The sequence below is a fragment of the Amblyraja radiata genome, chromosome 4 (genome assembly GCF_010909765.2).
Source record: "Amblyraja radiata isolate CabotCenter1 chromosome 4, sAmbRad1.1.pri, whole genome shotgun sequence".
Lineage (NCBI taxonomy): Eukaryota > Metazoa > Chordata > Chondrichthyes > Rajiformes > Rajidae > Amblyraja > Amblyraja radiata.
This window is the reverse complement of record NC_045959.1, coordinates 40,438,541-40,459,663: the sequence shown is the minus strand read 5'-3', so window position 1 is coordinate 40,459,663 and position 21,123 is coordinate 40,438,541. Positions and strand designations below refer to the sequence as shown.

The 21,123-nt window shown below is 42.9% G+C and overlaps 1 protein-coding gene across 1 annotated transcript in view; it reads left to right on the top strand.

Annotated features, from left to right (window-relative positions):
* Window positions 1-21,123, top strand: part of zbtb10 (zinc finger and BTB domain containing 10) — a 49,375-nt gene that overhangs the window by 2,490 nt on the left and 25,762 nt on the right. The window contains exon 2 of the mRNA XM_033019235.1: window positions 19,559-20,531. Within this exon, the coding sequence (XP_032875126.1) occupies window positions 19,559-20,531 (973 nt within the window). The remainder of the gene's footprint in view (window positions 1-19,558; window positions 20,532-21,123) is intronic.

Genomic DNA, 21,123 nt, shown 5'->3' with positions numbered 1-21,123 from the left:
AACATAGGTGGAAGTTTTAGAATAATTTTTGGTTAGATGCATTGCCATCAAGCCTGAGGCTATTTCAAGTTCTATAAAATGTGAATAGTAGGGAAAATACAAGAAAATAGTAATGGAATCCCAGTTTTAAAGAACATCTCTAACTTCAAGCGACACTTTAGAGTCTTAATTGGGTGCTTTGTGACATAACATAATGTGCTATCGTAGTAAGTTATTATATTGTAATGTCAAAAGGCAAAGCACTCGAGCAACTTATTCGGTCAGGCACCATCTGTGGAGGGAAATGGGTAGGCAACATGTTGGGTTGAGACCCTTCTTCAAACTGACTTGAACACTCTGAAAAGGGCAAAAAAGTTGGTTGCCCATTTCCCTCCATGTTTGCAGCCTGACCTGCTGAATTCCTCCAGCACTTTTTTTGCTCAAGATTCCAGCATCTGCAGTTTTTATGTCTATATTTTATTGTTATTTATTTTTATTTTGGTTCACTCAAATATTTTTCTACTGAAAATGCATGGACATGCTTTGATTTCAAATAAAGATAGAGCAGATTCAGAAGATATGCTGCCAATATTTCCACGAGTCATATGAATGAAGTGTTCCCTGACCCAGATAATAGGATTTTAAAATTAGGATTCACTAAATTTTAACATAGTTCCTGAATGAACCACATGACTAGGGCTTTTAACGTAGAATAGATAAGTGCTTTGATGAGATGTATTTGTAACTACCTTCTAGTTTCAAAGCTTTGCGCATTTAAAATCTTGTAAAAAAAACTATTTTGATTAGTTATTGATGGTTGTCTGGCAGTATTTTGTTCAAAAAAGCTTTGCCTCCTTGTAACGGTTTTAACTAGATTTTTCATAGAAAGCACAAACTTTCTTGCAGATTATTTCCCATTAGATTTTTATTTTGCACAACATTTCAAAATCATTTTAAAACTACATTTACAGTATTCTGCACCCATTCTAAATTATCATGGCATGACTAAACTATTTCAGTGTAGGAAGGAACTGTTGATGCTGGTTTACACTGAAGATAAACACGGTGAGGCAGCGGTAGAGTTGCTGCCTTGCAGCACTTGCAGTGCCGGAGACCCGGGTTCGATCCTGAATATGGGTGCTGTCGGTTCGGAGTTTGTACGTTCTCCTCGTGACCGCGTGGGTTTTCTCCGAGATCTTCGATTTCCTCCTACACTCCAAAGACGTACGGGTATGTAGGTTAATTGGCTTGGCATAAGTGTAAATTGTCCCTAGTTGTGTGTGGGATAGTGTTAATGTGCGGGGATCGCTGGTCGGTGTGGACTTAGTGGGCCGAATGGCCTGTTTCCGCACGTTATCTCTAAACTAAACAAAACAAAATGCTAGAGTATAGACACAAAAAGCTGGAGTAACTCAGCGGGACAGTTCTTCAGAACTCTGTCTGAAGAAGGGTCTCGACTCGAAACGTCACCCATACCTTGTCTCCAGAGATGCTGAGTTACTCCAGCTTTTTGTGTCTATCTTCGGTTTAATCCAGCATCTGCAGTTCCTTTCTACACAAAATGCTAGAGTAACTCAGCGGGAGAGGCAACATCTCTGGAGAGAAGGAATGGGGGACGTTTCTGGTTGTTGTTTTCATACCTTGCCCTTCTACCCTGACCCATCAGTCTGAAGAAGAGTCTCGAACTGAAACGTCACCCATTTCTCTCCAGAAATGCAGCATGTCCCGCTGAGTCACTCCAGCATTTTGTGTAAACTATTCCAGTTCTGTTGCTGAAGTTTATCACTTTCATTATGTTTCATTATATTGTTGCATAATAGTGAATATGAATATTCACTTTCACATTGATATTGCCTCTTTTCAATTTATAAAGCTGAGCGTTGATTGGAATGCTTTTACTGTGCGTTATAAAAATTAAGAAGTGGGTGACATTTCGGGTTTCGACCCAAAGTCACCCATTCCAGGGCTCTCGCTTAACTTTTTTTCCCTGTTGCCAGCCGGGCAACCTAGGCAGCTTTTTAGGTTGCCAAATGACAGTTTAGGTGGTCATTTAAGACGGCTTGTATGACATGTGCGATAATGTGCTCGGACGAAGTGCGTAGTTACCAGTCAGAATTATGGTCAATGAAACATTCACATATTATTTCTGCAACAAATAAAGTCACAAACTAAACATATTCACCAATCAAGACATGATATATACCACAATGACATGCAGCAAAATTACAATACAGTATCTCATCTCCTTTTACACATTGCAATGAATGCAATTTCTATTATTTCTTTCCACTTCCAAACAAAATTCTGGTTGGATTATTCAGCGTATGATCACCCTCTGTGAGACAAAGTGCAGGCTTGGCGATCGCTTTGCACAGCACCTACACTCAGTTCGCAATAACCAACCTGATCTCCCGGTGACTCAGCACGTCAACTCCCCCTCCCATTCCGAATCCGACCTTTCTGTCCTGGGCGTCCTCCATGGCCAGAGTGAGGCCCACCGCAAATTGGAGGAGCAGCACCTCATATTTTGCTTGGGCAGTTTACATCCCAGCATTATGAAAATTGACCTCCAATTTCAGGTAGTCCCTACTTTCTCCTCTGCTTCCCAGCTCTCCCTCAGCCCACTGTCTCCGCCTCTTCCTTTCTTCTTCCCACCCCCTGCACCCTCACATCAGTTTGAAGAAGGGTCTCGACCCAAAACGCCGCCTATTTCCTTCGCTCCATAGATGCTGCTTCACCCGCTGAGTTTCTCCAGCATTTTTGTCTCCCCATTCACACAAGTTCGGTTATCCCACTTTCCTCACCCACTCCCTACACATTAGGGGCAATTTTACAGAGACAAGTTAACCTACAAAGCAATGCATCTTTGGGATGTGGGAGGAAACCTACATGCTTGCAGGGAGAATGTGCAAATTCAACACAGACAGTGCCCGAAGACAGGATCGAACACAGATCCCTGGTGTGTGAGGCAGCAAGTCCACCAGCTGTGCCTCGATATTTTATTTCCCAACACACAAAAAATTATACGTTGATAACTTTGGTTACTAAAAAAATAAATAAACTATTCATTTTCAGTCTGAAATCTCTAAGTGATGCTATGTCCCCCTTTACAGCTACTGTATGTTTTAATTCAGTTCAAGACTATGGGGCAGTACATTGGCCATAAAGTTGCTGCCTAAAATTGCCAGAGACCCGGAATTGATCCTGAATATGGGTGCTGTCTGTATGGTGATTGCTCCTTTTCCCTTTGATCGCATAGGTTTTCTCCGGGTGCTCTTGTTTCCTTCCACATTCCAAAGGTGTGCAGGAACCTTTTTCAGACCCAACCCAAAATGTAATATTTTCCTTTTGTCCAGAGATTCTGTCTGACCTGTTGAGTTACTCCAGCTTTTTGTGTCTTCAGTTTAAACCAGCATCTGCAGTTCTTTCCTACACACACAATACTATACGATAGAACTTTATTAATCCCAGGAGGGAAATTGTGTGTGTGTGTGTATAGTTATATATTCATATATAAATATACACTGTTTTGATTTCTCGTTTATAACATTGTTTACAGAGTACTATGTTTACATATTCTGTTGTGCTGCTGCAAGTAAGGATTTCAATGAGACATGAGAGAATAAAACACTCTTGACTCTTGACTTGCGTCGCTAATGTGTGGCATAGAACTAGTGTATGGGTCGGCGTGGACTCGGTGGGCCGAAGGGCCTGTTTCCACGTTGTATCTTAAAATTAAACTAAAACACTAAAACCAGAGGAAATCTTAAGAAGGGTCTCTACCCCAAAAGTCACCCAATTTCTTCTATCCAGAGATGTTGGCTGCTCCATTGAGTTCCGCCGCACAATTAAAGCATGGAATAGTCTTCACATTACTATAGGTACCCAACCAGAAGCATTTAAATTTAAGTTAGCTCTTTTATTTCCCCAAGAACCCTTTTTTGTTTAAGTCCAAGTCAAGAGAGTTTTATTGTCATGTGTCCCAGATAGAACAATGAAATTCTTGCTTGCTGCAGCACAACAGAATATGTAAACATAATACAGAACAGGAGATAAAAGTTCACTGTGTCTATATACCATAGACCATATATATATACACAATAAATAAACAGATAAAATGCAATAGGCTGTTATTTTTCAGAGTTTGGTGGTGGTGTTTAAATTCCATTTCGAATATTTTTGGAGGACCAGGAAACCAAGAAGCAAGAGTTACTCCAGGGAGTTACTCCAGTTCGAACGAGTGATTCTGCATTGGTTTTCAGCGGTCGCGGCGAGTGGACAGTAATGGCGGCCAGATCTCCCACCATGCAAAGGGAGGGAGAAAGTGGCTGAAGCCGACCAGTTGCAGTGGCGGTGCGCATGTGCAGGGCGGCACATGCGCACAACCACAGCCGATGATGTGCGCCAAAGATCCTCGCTATAGGATCTTTGGTGGTGGTTGTGCGTATGTGTAAGGCGGCCGGCCGTGCCAGCGGACGAGGAGCGGGCGGAGACCCGAGGGCGGAGACAGAGAGAGAGAAAGATAGAGAGGGGGCCCGCTCAGGTGTCCCGGGTGCTTGCCAAGCCGGGTAAAATGGCATGGCTTTTAGGTTGCCCGGTGGGACTGTGGGTTGCCATTGGCAACCGGGCAACCGCTAATTTCGAGCCCTGCATTCCTTCTCACCAGAGATGCTGCCTGACCCGCTCTGAGTTACTCTAGCATTTTGTGCATACTGTAGATTTAAACCAGCATCTGCAGTTCTTTCCTGCACATAAAAATTAATGAACTCACTTAATAGCTTTTATTCTAGTTTTCAAATTTGTCTTCCAAGCATTTTCCATTTTTGTCTTGACTTTGCCTATTCCATTCATCGAATTATGCCATTATTTCATTTTTATAATTCTGCTTGTAAATAATCTTAATTTTACTGTGTAAGCTATTTCGATTTGATCTAAACTATATACTTAACTATTTTAAAATTCATTTGATAGCACTACATAATCACTGAAATTATGAGCATGAAGTATTTTTTACTGAGATTTGAGTGTTTAGGGGCAGTGACAAAATTAACAACCACTTGGAAAAGTGATGATTAATTAGAAAAAAACACCGTAGATTTTTTTTAAGGCAATTCTGGTCTACTGTTTTTATTTTTGGTGAGCTAATGTTGTTAATTGGTGTACATATGAACTTTAAAAAGCCTTTTTATAAGATGCGACATAATAGACGACATCAAGATTGATGCCATGAAATAAAAGGATACAGTTTCCCTGAAGGAAAACATAGGACCACTGCTTTGCATATATTATTGAGTTTGGGTTTGTGAGGAGGGGAATAATAACTTCAAGGCAAAGGGTCCACTACAGCGTGGTCGAATGGGTGAATAAGTGGCCATTGAAGTTTAACACTAATTTTTAAAATATGGTAGAATGATGCTACAAAATGCTAGTTTGGGTGCAACTGGAGAATAAGCGAGTTCGGTATTCCGACTGCGCAAGCCCAGGTCATAGGTCACTCGTGATAAACTTTCTCGGTAACTGCTACATGAATACAGACCTGCGTTTCATCTGTAGTCAGGATCAAACCCGGGTCCCTGTCCACTCCCGAGTGTCCCATCCCTATCCGGGGGTGGCCGGAGATGTCTGGGGTGACGGAACACCGGCTTACAGCCAGTGCTATATCCAGCTCATCTCTGCTTCAACTCCCGAGGAACCCGTTCCCCGATTGGCCGGGGACCATCAGCTGCATCTCTCGCCTTATCCAGTGGCTGTCGGTTAACCCCCTCGGTGCCGGCAAAAGCCGAGCACCTGTCATCAATGGGGATACACACAAAATGCTGCAGTAACTCAGCGGGTCAGGCAACATCTCCGGAGCAATGAACCAGAAGTGATAAGAGATATTTTTAACACAGTTAGTGGTTAGTAATGCACTGCCAGATGTAGTTGCAGAGCAGATTTAATTACCGTGATCAAAAAGGTACAGTATTTGAAAAAAAGAGTTTATAGGGCTCTGGGGTGAATGCGAAGAAGTGCGACCACATGAAACCACTATATATTCGATGGGCCAAATAGCTTCCTTTCATGTTGGAAGTCTTTTGTGATTGTGGACCAGGATTACATTGGATGGGACATATTTTATTATTTTCATAATGCACTGTGGGGCTCAAGACTCCATTTGCTATGTGTCGTTTACTTATATTTGCATCATCTATTATTTTAATATAAAGCTAACCAAGACATGATGTGAATATTGCGATATTTAAATAATAGTAGTACCCAAGGCTATAATGTTTGGTATATCGAATGGATATAAATAGTTTTTTATTGAAGAATTTATGTTATTACAGACCTCCTGGACTTTGGTTGGCCATTTAGTGGTTATTCTGTGTAACGTTTTGGTCGGCCGTCTAGTGGTTACCTTTGTGAAACCTTTTGGGGGTGGCCATCTTTTAAAGTTATTTTCTTCTACTTCTGTTAGTTTAGTAGACAAAATCCAGTGCCATCCTCAGCTCTGTTAAGACGTAGACGAAATCTAGTGCCATTCTCATCTCTGTCAATCCCTAACACAGCATTGTCTTTTCATACTTTATTCCATTAAACTCTCAAAATACACAATTGCCTGTTCCTTTGGAGGGAGATGGATGGAGTGTTTAACTAAACTGAATAGCTGAACAGCCGGTGTTCAGTGAAGGCAGCACAGTGAAAAAGCAGCTCTATCCAGGCTTTGGCAAGATGGAGGCTATGAACAAGGATGATGACTACAAAGAAACTGTTGCTCCGGAGGAAGGGCTAGAAATAAGATCAGTGGCATCTTTATCTTCATCAAATAAATCAGGACGCTCATCAGTAGCATCCAGTGCTAGCTTAGCCCTAGCCAAAGCCCGTGCTAAGGCAGGCGCAGCTAAAGCTAGAGCTTCTTAAAAGAGAACTGGATTTGAAGATGGAAAAGGCAAAACTGGACATCAAGCTAGAAGCTATAAAAGTTCAGAAAGAAGTAGAAGCTGCTCAAGCTGAGGTTGATGTTATGGAGGCAGCTGCTACACAACTGGGCCTACCTGCAGCATATTTCAAAGATAAGGAATTCCCTTCACAACCAGAGAGTTCACTGCAGTGAATATGTAGCACAACAATCAAAAGTAACCTTCAGAAGAAATGAAGATGAGATTGATGCTACGTGTCACACAGACCAAACTAGTAAAGAATCTCAACTGAGCAGTCAAGAACAAGATGGGAAATCTCTAGTAGATCGGGTTTACTCTGAAGCTGAAAAGCGATCCAGCTCTCCGTTCCGTGACACCAGACCATTCTACAGTGGAGTTGAAAAGCGCTCCAGCTCTCCTTGCCGCAATGTGAGGCCGTCTTACAGCGGAGAGAGACAGCGCTCTAACTCTCCACGCCGAGATGCAAGATCTTCCTATGGAAGAGATGACCAGCTTTCTAGTCGCCTAGTCAACATAAGATCATCCTACAGAGTAGACGACCAATGTTCCAGAGTTCCACCCTATGACTCAACGGAGTATAGGAGGCACACAGAACATCACTTCTCCCCACCCCGTGCTAACAGATTTTCACCTGAATTGGACGATAGCCAACAATACAGCCATGTAGTCGAAAGTAGGTCGCAATCTAGAGGCAACGCAACAGGTAACACCTCCATAGCCGACCTCGCCAGATACCTAGCAAAGAGTCAGCTTTTGTGCTGGTTTAACTAAATTCAATGATCAGCCAGACAGCTACCTAGCCTGGAAAGCCAGCTTTTTCAGCGCCACTGCAGACCTGGGACTAACAGCCAGTGAGGAGTAAGACCTACTTGTCAAATGGCTAGGAAAGGAGTCAAGTGGCCATGCTTCAAGAATGAGGTCCGTCAATGTGAATCATTCTCACGTAGGTCTCAATAGGGTCTGGGAAAGACTCGAAAAATGTTATGGCTCTCCTGAGGCCATCGAGGGAGCTCTATTCTCTAAGATAGAGAACTTCACAAAGATCACGAGTAAAGATTACAGCAGACTTCGTAAACTTGGAGATTTGTTGATTGAGTTGGAATCAGCAAAACAAGATGGCTACTTACCAGGCCTTGGATATCTTGACACATCCAAAGGGGTGAGTCTCATCTTGGACAAACTGCCTTTCAACCTTCAAGAGAATTGGAGGACACAAGGGACACGTTACAAGAGAGAACACAAAGTCGCCTATCCTCCTTTCTCTTTCTTTGTAGACTTCGTCGTCAGAAAAGCCGATGACAGAAACGACCCTGGTTTCATCAACTCACCGCATCCCAAAGCCAACATTAAGAAAGAGCGGCCATATGGTAATCAGAGAACACCAGTTTCAGTACACAAAACCAATGTATCATCCACAGACGTCAAGTCTAAGCCAGACAACAGAAGCAAGACGACAATCGTTCCAGATAAAGAATGTCCCATTCATCACAAACCTCATCCTTGGAAGAAATGTAAACGCTTCAGACACATGTTGTTGGGTGACCGTAAGAACTTCCTCAAGGAGAATTCTATATGTTTTCGCTGCTGCGGTTCGACCACTCACCAAGCCAAGGACTGTGACGTGTCCATCAAATGTGCTGAGTGCAGCAGCGACAGACACCTAGCAGCCCTCCATCCAGGTCCTGCTCCACAGCCATCCGAGCCACCCTCCTCACAGCACGGCGGGGAGGAAGAAGATGCACCTCAGCCGGAGATCACGTCCACATGTACAGAGATATGTAGTGGAGACTTCAGAGGTAAATCTTGCTTAAAAATATGCCTCGTAAACGTCTATCCTTATGGTTGCAAGCCAGAAGCCAGGAAGATGTATGCCATCTTAGACGATCAAAGTAACATGTCATTAGCCAAGTCAGAATACTTTGACATGTTTAACATCCTAACAACATGTGCTGGGGTAGTCGAAACAGCTGGCAGAAGAGCTCATGGCTATATTGTGGAGTCTGCAGATGGAAAAACAAGCCTCCCTCTCCCTACTTTGATTGAATGCAACCAAGTTCCTAATAACAGGAACGAAATCCCAACTCCTGAAGCGGCTTACCATCATGCTCACCTGCGGTCCATTGCAGAAGAAACACCACCACTGGATCCTGACGCGGACATCCTTCTGCTGCTAGGAAGAGATATTCTGCAAGTCCACAAAGTCCGCAGACAGTACAATGGACCCAACAATGCTCCTTATGCACAGAAACAGGATCTGGGCTGTGTCATCATAGGCGATGTGTGCCTCGGCAGAGCCCACCAGCCTGCTACAGTCAGTGCCTTGAAGACCTGCATTTTGGGAAATGGACGTCCATGTCATCTGAGCCCATGAGAGAGCCACATCAAAGTAAAGGAGAACTACAGCCTTCAGAACCGGTCGGTCTACAATCTCTTCCTCATGGTTTCCAATGCATAACCTGTTAGTGAGACCCGATGAAGACAGCTTGGGTCAGACAGTTTTCCATCAACAAGAGAACGACAACCAGCTTGCACCATCTATTGAGGATATGCTCTTCCTGCAGATTATGGAAGGAGAGTTCTTTAAAGATAGCAGTAACAGTTGGATTGCCCCCCTACCGTTCCGCAAACCTCGGAGATCGCTACCTAATAACAGAGAGTACGCCTACGGTAGATTGAAGACACTCCGGCGCAATCTGGAAAAGAAACCAGAAATGAAAACACACTTGGTGGAGTTCATGCAAAACATATTTGACAGCAACCATGCAGAGAGAGCATCGGCACTCAAAGAAGGCAAAGAATGCTGGTATCTTCCCATATTTGGAGTATACTATCCCCAGAAACCTGGAAAGATCCGTGTGGTTTTCGACTCCAGTGCACAATATGATGGTGTCTCCCTGAATGATGTGCTGCTATTTGCACCGGATCTTAACAACAGCCTGTCAGGTGTACTCCTGAGGTTCAGACGAGAACAAGTGGCCAGCGTGGCGGACATACAACAGATGTTCCACTGTTTCCTGGTACGAGAAGATTGTAGAGATTTCTGGCGCTTTCTGTGGTACCGTGACAATAACTTGGACAATGAAATTGTTGACTACCGCATGAGAGTCCATGTCTTCGGAAACAGCCCATCCCCAGCAGTAGCCATCTTCGGGCTGAGGAAGGCTGCAAGAGTAAAAGAGAAGGACTTCGATAGTGATGTGAGACACTTCATCGAGAGAGATTTCTATGTGGATGATGCACTGAAATCACTCCCTACAGAGGCAGAAGCCATCAGCCTCCTGAAACATGCACAGGAAATGTTGGCACTCTCCAACCTTAGGCTTCACAAAATAGCCTCGAACAAGAAGGATGTACTGGATGCCTTTCCTGCAAGCGACCGAGCCAAAGACATCAAAGACTTAGATCTTTCAGTGGATAACCTACCTATTCAACGAAGCCTTGGCGTGAGTTGGAACATCACGTCAGACACATTCATATGCCATGTTCCTGAAAGTCAAAAGACTGGTCGGAGAACTAGGATGGAGAGAGGGCAAGCAAGGGTTACTTGAATTTAGAGAAGTCAATATTTATACCGCTGGGTTGTAAGCTGCCCAGGCAAAATATGAGGTGCTGTTCCTCCATTTTGCATTGGGCCTCACTTTGACAGTGGAGGAGGCCAGGATCAGAATGGGAGGGGCAGTTGAAGTGTTTAGCAATCGGGAGATCATGTGGGTTTAGGCCGACTGAGCAGAGGTACTCAGCGAAATGATCACTGAGCCCACGCTTGGTCTCGCCGATATATAGGAGTGTACTGGAACAGTGGATACAGTAGATGAGGTTGGAAGAGGTGCAAGTAAACCCCTGCCTCATCTGAAAATTAACTTTGTGTTACTTTCCATGACTGGAATGATGTAATATCAACAGAAACAGTTCTTGCATATGCACATTTGGTGAACTTGATCAATTTTATGTCTTCCACAATCTGCAAATATAAGGATTGAATGGTGTGGATTTTTCTTTTAAGAAATTTGCCCTGCTGAAACTCAGTCAAATTAAAGTCTGAAGATGGGTCTCGACCCGAAATGTCACCCATTCCTTCTCTCCAGAGATGCTGCCTGTCCCGCTGAGTTACTCCAGCATTTTGTGTCTAACTTCGATTTAAACCAGCATCTGCAGTTCTTTCCTACACACTTGTATTTACATAATGACTTTCATATCTTTTTCAAAATGTCTCAAACATACTTTGTGCATAAGTAAGTACTTTACAATTGTCACAACTATTAGAATGAATACAGCAAACTTCATTTAATGGGGAGGTTACCAGATAATTTGTTTTGAAGGTCATTGTTGGTTAGAATATTTGTGGTAACTCCACTGTTTTTCTTTGTAAATGATCCCATGTTATTATTTCAGTCACCCAAGAGAGCTGATGGGAATCCTGGTTTAATATTTCTTCTAAAATTATTATTTTTTCTTGTGATGGAATTTTCTTCTTGGTATTGCATGTGTTTTTCTTCTGATCTGAAAGGAAAAATAAATATTTATAACACAGAAGAGAGCCATTCAGCCTACTCTGTTTATGCTAGCTGTAGTTGATTTACCTTATCAAATTCCCACTTTGCAACCCTTCGTATATAGTGCAGAGGTCACACCAATTTTAGATTAGATTAGATTTCCTTTATTGTCATTCAGACCTTTCGGTCTGAACGAAATGCTGTTGCCTGCAGCCATACATGTAATAATAACAACACAATAAACACAAAGTAACATCCACCACAGTGAGTTCACCAAACACCTCCTCACTGTGATGGAGGCAAAAGTCTTAGAGTTACTGTCTCTCATGGAAATCCACGCGATTTCAAATGGAAATCCAAGTATTCTGGAACAGGCCTGAACAGTGTTCCTATCTGCTGACTTGCCTCCCTTAACTTTTCCAGAAAATCTTTCTATTTCTCCTTTATAAGAATACCATGTATCAGACATGGATTTACCCACACGTATAGTCACTCCAGGTGTTCTCCCAATACAGTTTCGTTTTTAGTTTTGGAGGTAAGGCATGGAAACAGGTCTTTTGGTCCTCAGAGTCTGCACTGACCAGCGATCGCCCATACATTTTGAGTGAGGGCAAAGAGGAGATTGTGGGGGGCCTTGATGAGAATCTTTGCTTTTTCTCTAGCCACAGGCGAGGTCTCAGAGAACTGGAGAGTTGCCAGTGTTGTTCCTTTTGTATAAGAAAGGAAGTACAGTGAATCCAGGGAACTATAAGCTGGTGAGCCTCACATCAGTAGGGAGACAACTGGAGTGAATTCTTCAAGATGGGATTTATTCCCATTTGGAAGAGAATGGGCCAATTGGGGATAGACAGCATGGCTTCGTACGCAGCTTCGTAGTTAGTGTCTCGACCCGAAACGTTGCCTATTTCCTTCGCTCCATAGATTCTGCCTCACCCGCTGAGTCTCCAGCATTTTTGTCTACGCCCATTCATCCTGTATTGATCCCCCCCCCCCATCCATCCTGTACTGAGCCCCTCCATCCATCCTGTACTGATTCCCCCCCCCGTCCATCCCGTACTGATCCCCCCCATTCAACACCACTGACATCCCCCGTGCTCTCCCCTCACAATTTTACATACTCCACCCAACACGTACTAATTCACCTGCCTCAATCCATCCATTCTGCACCGATTGCCTTCTCAACCCCGCACTGATTCACACACACCCCCTCCCTGACCCTATTGTGCTGGAAATGCCATCAGAGCAAACATTGACCATGTTTGATAACGGAATGCAATCAAATGTGTTTTAATTCCCAATGTTATTATTTGTTTTAGTCCATAAAGATGGATTCATTAAATTGTGAACACGTGAAACATTAAAACTGCAGTGTTCGATTGTCACTGCTACCGTTGACACGTTATTACAGAATTCATTTTAACGGCAAATCAATGTTCTTAATATGGAGTATCAGGACTGTAGTTATTTAATGAGCAACTATACGTTGGATTTATCCAGGTTTTACTTCTACAGTCGGTCATATACATCGCAAATTTGGTCAGGAAATATTTCAGTTGAAATTTTAACGTTAATTCTGAAGTGGGAATGATGGAAACAGCGTTTATCAATAAATTTTTTTAAATCTGGGGCGTACAAACTGGGTATCTTCATTGCTGTTCACAACACACACATCTAATCTGAATATCCGGTAATATGGTGTTTTGACAGCTTTAAACATATTACCAAAATAACATTTGCTGCAGTTATGTCCTTTGGCCATCTCTTGTCAGTTAGTGTAATGTTTAACCTGTCAGATGGGTATAGTCGATTTTAACAGCTATTATCATAAAATGCCTTTAGAAACGTCCTTGCAACCTGTATATTTTGTTCTGGATAAATTGTGGGAAGCCAGAGTGTTTCTGTGCCAATAGCAATAACGACCCATGCTATGGCCATGTCATGATAATTTTCAGTCCCTCACAGAAAACATGCTTGCATCAATCTGTAGTGTGCATGGTTAAACATATATGTTACCATGGTCCAGGATTTATTGACACAGCTTGATCATACACTGAATAATCCAGCCACATTTTTGTTTGGAAGTGGAAAGAACTAATAGAAATTGCATTAATTGCAACGTGTAAAAAGAGTTGAGATACTGTATTATAATTTTGCTGCATGTCATTGTGGTATATATCATGGCTTGATATATCCTCCCCCAATCCTCACCTCTCCCTCCCTCGCCTTTCCCCTACCCTCAGTCACTCCCTCCCTCCATAACCTCTCCCCTCCCTACCCCCCTCCTATCCCTCTATCTCTCCCCCCCCTCCCACTCCTCACCTCTCCCTATCCCCCCCAACTATCCCTCCTGACCTCCCCCACTGCCCTCCTCTCCCTCTATTTCCCACTCCCTACCTCCCCCACTCCCCCCTCCTCTCCATCTATTCCCCCTCCTCCCCAGCACTCCCCCTCCTATTCACCCTCCCTCTTCTTTCCCCTCCACCAATCCCTCCCTCTCCTTTCCCCTACCCTCCGTCACTCCTTCCCTCCATAACTCCTCTCTCCACCCTTCCCCTTCCCCCATTATCCCTCCTCGCCTCCCCCCACTGCCCTCCTCACCCCCTATTCCTTACTCCCTACCTCTCCCACTCCTCTCCCTCTATTCCCCCTCCTCCCCCAGCACTCCTTCCTCTTCACCCTCCATCTTCTTTCCCCTCTCCTCCCCTCCCCAATCCCTCCATCTCCTCGCTGTGAGCCGCGTCCTCCGGCGGCTGCGGCTTTGGCTGTGACCATCCCCTCCAGCCGCTACTGACCGACTGAGGTGGCGGACAGCAGACGCGGCCAATCAGTGCGGCGATGGTGCAGGAAGGGGCGTCGCCGTCCCGGCCGTGGCGGTCACTGACGGGAGAGATCAATCTGCCAGTGTGCGGTATTAAACATTTTTTAAACCTTAATTACTTTTAAAATATCCCATCGATCGGAACAAAACTTGTCGCACTTGCAGCACAGGAGAATGGTCAGTAAGGTGGCAAAAAATCGTAGCGCTATCGTGTACCGTTTTTGCGCAAATAGAAAAACAACGCAGTCCGGAAGATGACAGTTCAGAGTTTTATTTATATAATAATAATTAATAATAATAATAGATGGATAGAGGGGGGCAGAGAAAAGTACAAAAGTAAATATGTGGTGGAGTGGAAGGTAAGTGAGAATAAATTATACATATGATGGTGCAAAACAATTGAGGATGCCAAGGAGATGTAAAGAAACACGGTAGTGATGTGAGAGTGCGACAAACCAAGTCATTGCCAAAAGCTACCATCATAAGGTCATAAGTAATAGGAGCAGAATTAGGCCATTCAGCCCATCAAGTCTACTCCGCAATTCAATCATGGCTGATCTATTTCTCCATCACAACCCCATTCTCCTGCCTTCTCCCCATAACCCCTGACAGCTTGACATCTAGAAAAGAATGGGAGCAGTAATTTTACATTCAGATCGCAGTTTGTTATAATTCAGCTGTTCATACCACACCACTCACAGATTTCTTGGCTTGTCTGCTGCTTTCCGCTTCACCTTTACTTTGTCAATCTCTCATAATTGAATCTTTCCTTCCACTTTTTTTTATTTTTAACTCTTCTCTTCACCCACTTGCTTTCGTTTTCTATACAGTGCTGAAGAACGTGCATTGACTGGAAACATTAACTCTGTTTCTCACTCTGTTTCTACTTGGCTTCAGTGTTTCCAATATTTTCTTGGATGAATTGTCCAAGTGCATGATTTTTATCTATCAAAACTATTCATTGTAATATTTTCAATTACTGATTTGAATTTCATATTCCGACATAGTAAATCACAAAATGGGGTAATGTGAGAGAAAAACACTTTAAATTGATTAAAATGTAATGCGCTTGTATATAATTGTGCAAGCAATGTTTTTCTTTCTAGTCCCTTTATTGTAATAGTCCATATAACACAGATATTGCATTACAGTAATAATGCTTGGACAAATATGCACTAAGAACAGTAATGGGCTGTTGTGCAGCATGTCTTTGGGTCGGGTGCAGTGACACATGGGCATTAGGCTGTGGGCCGAGCATCGAAAATGTGTCTAAAATTTGACTTTCATGACCCATCTCTGGGAACTACTTGAAATTTGGCACAGATTTAGAAAAAAATTGAAAAAATATAATTGAGAAAAAAGTCATAACTCGTCAGTGCCAAAAGTTGCACATTAATTAATTAAGCTAATTAGAAAATTAGATTGAAAAAGTAATATGGCATGAATATGACTGGAGTTATATATAATTATATTATATAGAAACATAGAAAATAGGTGCAGGAGGAAGCCATTTGGCCCTTCGAGCCAGCACCGCCACTCATTGTGATCATGGCTGATCGTCCCTTATCAATAACCCAAGCCTGCCTGCTCCCCATATCCCTTGACTCCACTAGCCCCTAGAGCTCTATCTAACTCTCTTAAATCCATCCAGTGACTTGGCCTCCACTGCACTTTGTGGCAGGGAATTCCATAAATTCACAACTCTGGGTGAAATTTTTTTTTTTCACCTCAGTCTTAAATGACCTCCCCTTTATTCTAAGACTGTGGCCCCTGGTTCTGGACTCGCCCAACATTGGGAACATTTTTTGTGCATCTAGCTTGTCCAGTCATTTTATAAATGTATATGTTTCTATAAGAAAATTATTGGGACACAGCTACCAGCCTTGGAGAGCATCTACTACACATGGTGCCTCAGGAAGGACGTCAGCATCCACAAAGACTCCTCACACCCTTGTAATAGACTGTTCGAACTCCTACAGAGACGTTACAAGGTCTTCTACACCCGTACCTCCAAACTCAGGAACAGCTTCATCCCCAGAGCTATAGCTGCTCTGAACCAGCCCTGCTGAGTGCCCCCCACCCCCATGAACTGTCTCCCTCGGATGGTCACGTCGCACATCGACCCGGCACAGACACAATTGCACTTTAGACTGTTTTGACTGTTTCATTGTTTTACTGTTCTTGTTATAAATCATGTTTCTCGGGGTATCTAAATCTAAATTTTATTAGTTGCTTAAGTTATGACATCGGATGGAAGCTGCGTACCAAATCTCGTTGCACATATGTGCAATGACAATAAAATATATTATTATTATTATCATTAAGATCCCCCCCTCATCCTTCTAAACTTAGGTCAATACAAACCTAGTCGTTTCAATCTTTCCTCATATGACAGTCCCGCTATCCCAGGGATCAATCTCGTGAACCTACGCTGCACTGCCTCAATCACAAGGATGTTGTTCCTCAAATTAGGAGACCAAAACTGTACACAATACTCCAGATGTGGTCTCACCAGAGCCCTATACAACTGCAGAAGAACCTCTTTACTCCTATACTGAAATCTTCTTGTTATGAAGGCCAACATTCCATTAGCTTTCTTCACTGCCTACTGTACCTGTAAGCCAACTTTCAATGACTGGTGTACAAGGACGCCCGGGTCTCGCTGCACCTTCCCCTTACCTAACCTTAGCCCATTGAGATAATAATCTGCCCCCTTGTTTTTGCCGCCAAAGTGGATAACCTCACATTTATCTATATTATACTGCATCTGCCACGCATCTGCCCACTCACTCAACCTGTCCAGGTCACCCTGCAACATCCTAACACCCTCTTCACAGTTCACACTGCCACCCAGCTTTGTGTCATCCGCAATCATGCTAGTATTGCTCCTAATTCCCTCTTCCAAATCATTAATATATATGGTAAACAGTTGCGGCCCCAACACCGAGCCCTGCGGCACTCCATTCGCCACTGCCTGCCATTCTGAAAAGGACCCGTTCACTCCTACTCTTTGCTTCCGGTCTGCCAACCAATTTTCTATCCATGTCAACACCTTACCCCCAATAGCATGTGCTCTAATTTTAGTCACCAGTCTCCTGTGCGGGACCTTATCAAAGGCTTTCTGAAAGTCTAGATACACTACATCCACTGGCACCCCTTCATCCATTTTACTTGTCACATCCTCAAAAAATTCCAGATGATTTCCCTTTCATAAATCCATGTTGACTTGGACTAATCCTTTTACTGCTATCCAAATGCCCCATTATTACCTCTTTAGTAATTGACTCCAGCATCCTTCCCACCACCGAAGTCAGGCTAACTGGTCTGTAATTCCCCGTTTTCTCTCTCGCTACTTTCTTGAAAAGTGGGATAACATTAGCAATCCTCCAATCCACAGGAACTGATCCTGAATCTATTGAACATTGGAAAATGATCACCAATGCGTCCACTATTTCTAGAGCCACCTCCCTGAGGACACTTTGTATAAAAATAATATAATTAATATAGTTGTGAGTGTGTTTTTTGAATGAGACTGCCGCAGAGGTCCGGCTCCTGAACCAGCCTAATTAATGGGTGACGGCAGTTCCTGTGGGTCCCCCCGTTTACTAAACCCTACTGACTGCCAGTGTGCAGAGTGGGGGTCATGGCAGTAGTTGGACTGGGGCAGTGCCAAGCTGGGGGAAGGCAAAGCATCTTCGACTGAGAGGAAAATGCCTAACCCTAACTCGCCCCCCCCCCCCCTTCCAGAGCTGCCCACGGCTGGAGCTGGAGCCGCTTTTGGACCGGCTGTGGGCTCCGTATGTGTGGCCGCTCAGCGCGTCCATCTCGGCCAGCATGCCCTTCTGGATCATCATGGTGATGATGGTGGAGAGCACGCTGCCCGGTCCGTCTTCAGCACCCCCATAGCGCCGGCTCAGTCTGACCGCTCGCTCGCTGCAACGTTGGCCGGCCGACAGCCCGACCGATCCTTCACAGCACTCACGGCCGGCCGACAGCCCGATGATCCTTCACAGCACTAACCGACAGCCCGACCGATCCTTCACAGCACTAACCGACAGGCCGACAGCCCGACCGATCCTTCACAGAACTCACCGGCCTACCGACAGCCCGACCGACCGAATGACTGACTGACTGACTATAATCATAATCCTAACCCTAGCTCTACATTTTTATTTATCATTTTTATTTAACAGTTCACATCATAACTTTACAAAGATAAATCAATTGTAAAACAAAATTATCAGCTAGGTTAGCATTACCTTTATTCCTTCGAATCCTCGCTATTGTTTTGATGTAATTTGGAGGTAGCCATGATTCCAGAGTGCTCGCTGCCTAGCTACCATGAAACAAAGCGCGTGTTTGGTCTATTGGTGTCCGGCGCAATGTCAAACGTGCATTGATTGGATAATTACTACTCGGAAAATTAGAGGTTTTTCCTCATATTTAAAAAAATATGTGCAGGTTTTGTTCTTGAAGAGTTTCAGGTATAATGTTTTTACACAATATGTTAAAAATTCAGGTAGTTATGTGATCTGGGTCACAAACTTAAACGAAAAAGCACCTTGGCCCATAGCCTACATGGATACGTGACATTTTGGATATAATCAACTTGGTTTCATGTTCCAAATTAGTATCCAGTGTATTCCATGAGTAATGCACTTATTGGATTTGCCCAATTTCATTACATGCAAGCTATCCATTGATAGCTAGTACTCTGTTAATACTTCTGAGGGAATAATGGTTATGTAAGTGAATTATAAATGTGAGAACTAGAAACTGAAGATGTGCAATTGCCTTGAAAAAGCTATTGGAAAAATTATACAAATGTTATTGCCCAATTACCATTTTTTTGTGTATTGCTTTCTTTCTATTCCAAATGTCTGATTGCTTCATAATATACATTATCCCATTATATGTTTTCGTTCAAGTGTGAACACCAAAATGAGGTAGCAAAAAATGGTCATTAGTGAGTAGATATCATTTCTGGCGACTGAGTTTGAATTGAGGCTAAATGAATGAAGGGAATATTTGACGTATCAAAAGAGTCCCAATCAGTCTGATAATATTTATTATTTTTATGGATAATGGCTTGTGCATTACTCATCTATACATTAGCAATCTAATATTGTTTGATGAACAGAATGATTTGCACAGATGTAAGAAATCACATTATTGGATAAAATAAATTGGATTGAAAGTGTACAATAATCTAGTCAAAATGCAGCCATGTTATTCTCCATTGATCATTCTCCTTTATTATAGTCAAGAGAAAGAATTCTTCAAAAAAATTGATAAACATGTAATTTGTTTTTGAATTGTTTAAAATCCAGAATGGTTTGTTTTTCCAGGAACCTATGCTTGCATCTGGATCAACAGACGAGTTGTACGGTGAATATAAAAGTGAACGAAATGAAATTTCCTATTGCTATCAACTACTTCAAGAATTGAATGAACAGCGGCAGCAAGGAATTTTGTGTGATGTCAACATTGTGGTGAAGGGTCAGGTTTTCAAAGCCCATAAGAACATACTAGTTGCAAGCAGCCGTTATTTTAAGACGCTGTATTGCTATACTCCAAATGAGAGCTGTGACCAAGTTACAGTAACTCATCTTGATGTTGTTGCTGTACAAGGTTTCACAGTCATTCTAGATTTCATGTACTCTGGGCATTTGGTTTTAACCAGCCAAAATGTCATTGAAGTTATGTCTGTAGCAAGCTATCTGCAAATGACTGACATTGTCCAAGCTTGCCGTAGTTTTATAAAGGAAGCCCTCAACATCAGTACAAAATCTAATGCTGCAGAAAAAATCATAGTGCAGTATGAGAAGGTAAAAACGTCCAACCCATCCCTTAGAGACAATACAGTAGCCATGTTGAAACATGAGCACAGCAGCCCTTGGGTGGTCAAATCTACAAGTACGATGAATAGTTGTGCAACAGGTGGTTTGCATGAAGAAAGAATAAAGTATGAAATGGAGGGCTATGGCTTAGATATGGGTTCAGTAATGCACCAGGATGAGAGCTACCATCTTAATGATGCAACCTGGAGTCAAGAAAACTTTACAGATTATGGTGGAAAAGATCTGCAGATGGGGCTATCTCAAGATCAAAGTGCTGCTTTTTCTTGGGGAACTTTGGGAAAATTAATGTTGCAGCAAGCAGTGCCACGGAGTGGACGAAGGAAAAACCACATAACTAGAAGAATCGTATACAATGTTGCACCAAAAGTTGAAGAAGGAGCTGGAGAAAACTTAATGATGCAACCTCCCATGGCATTCTCCGAGGATGGATTGCAGGAAATTCCTGTAGACCCTTTCTCAGGTACTATTATATGTCAATTATGCGAATATCACAATGTTGTAAGTTACAGTTGTGTTATTAAAGCATCTATATGTTAAAAGGTTTAGGCACTTTGGTGCAGCAATGAAGAAATGGTGCTCACAGAGAAGTCCTTTTTTAAGGTAGTGTTAAATTAAGATTAAGATCAGCATTAAGGTAAATTGTTTATTTGATCATTGTAATCTTGTGGGTCCTCGTATACAAATTGACTGCAGCATTTCCCACATTACATTGATGATTATATTTTAAAAATTTTAATTTGTTGGAACGTGCTTTGGTTCCTCCTGAAATTGTTGAAGATGTTACGTTAGTGCAAATTTCTTATTCTCATTAATTCTAGAAGTGAATTCCCAACCTCATGTATCATAATGAAGTTTATTGCATTTTCAAAGAGGATAAAAACTGTCCCTCAGAATCCTACTAAAATCTTGCCCCTTTCACCAAAAACCTATGCCCTCTTAGAAACATAGAAAATAGGTGCAGGAGGCCGCCTTTCGGCCCTTCGGGCCCGCACCGCCATTCATTGTGATCATGACTGATCGTCCCCAATCAATAACCCGTGCCTGCCTTCTCC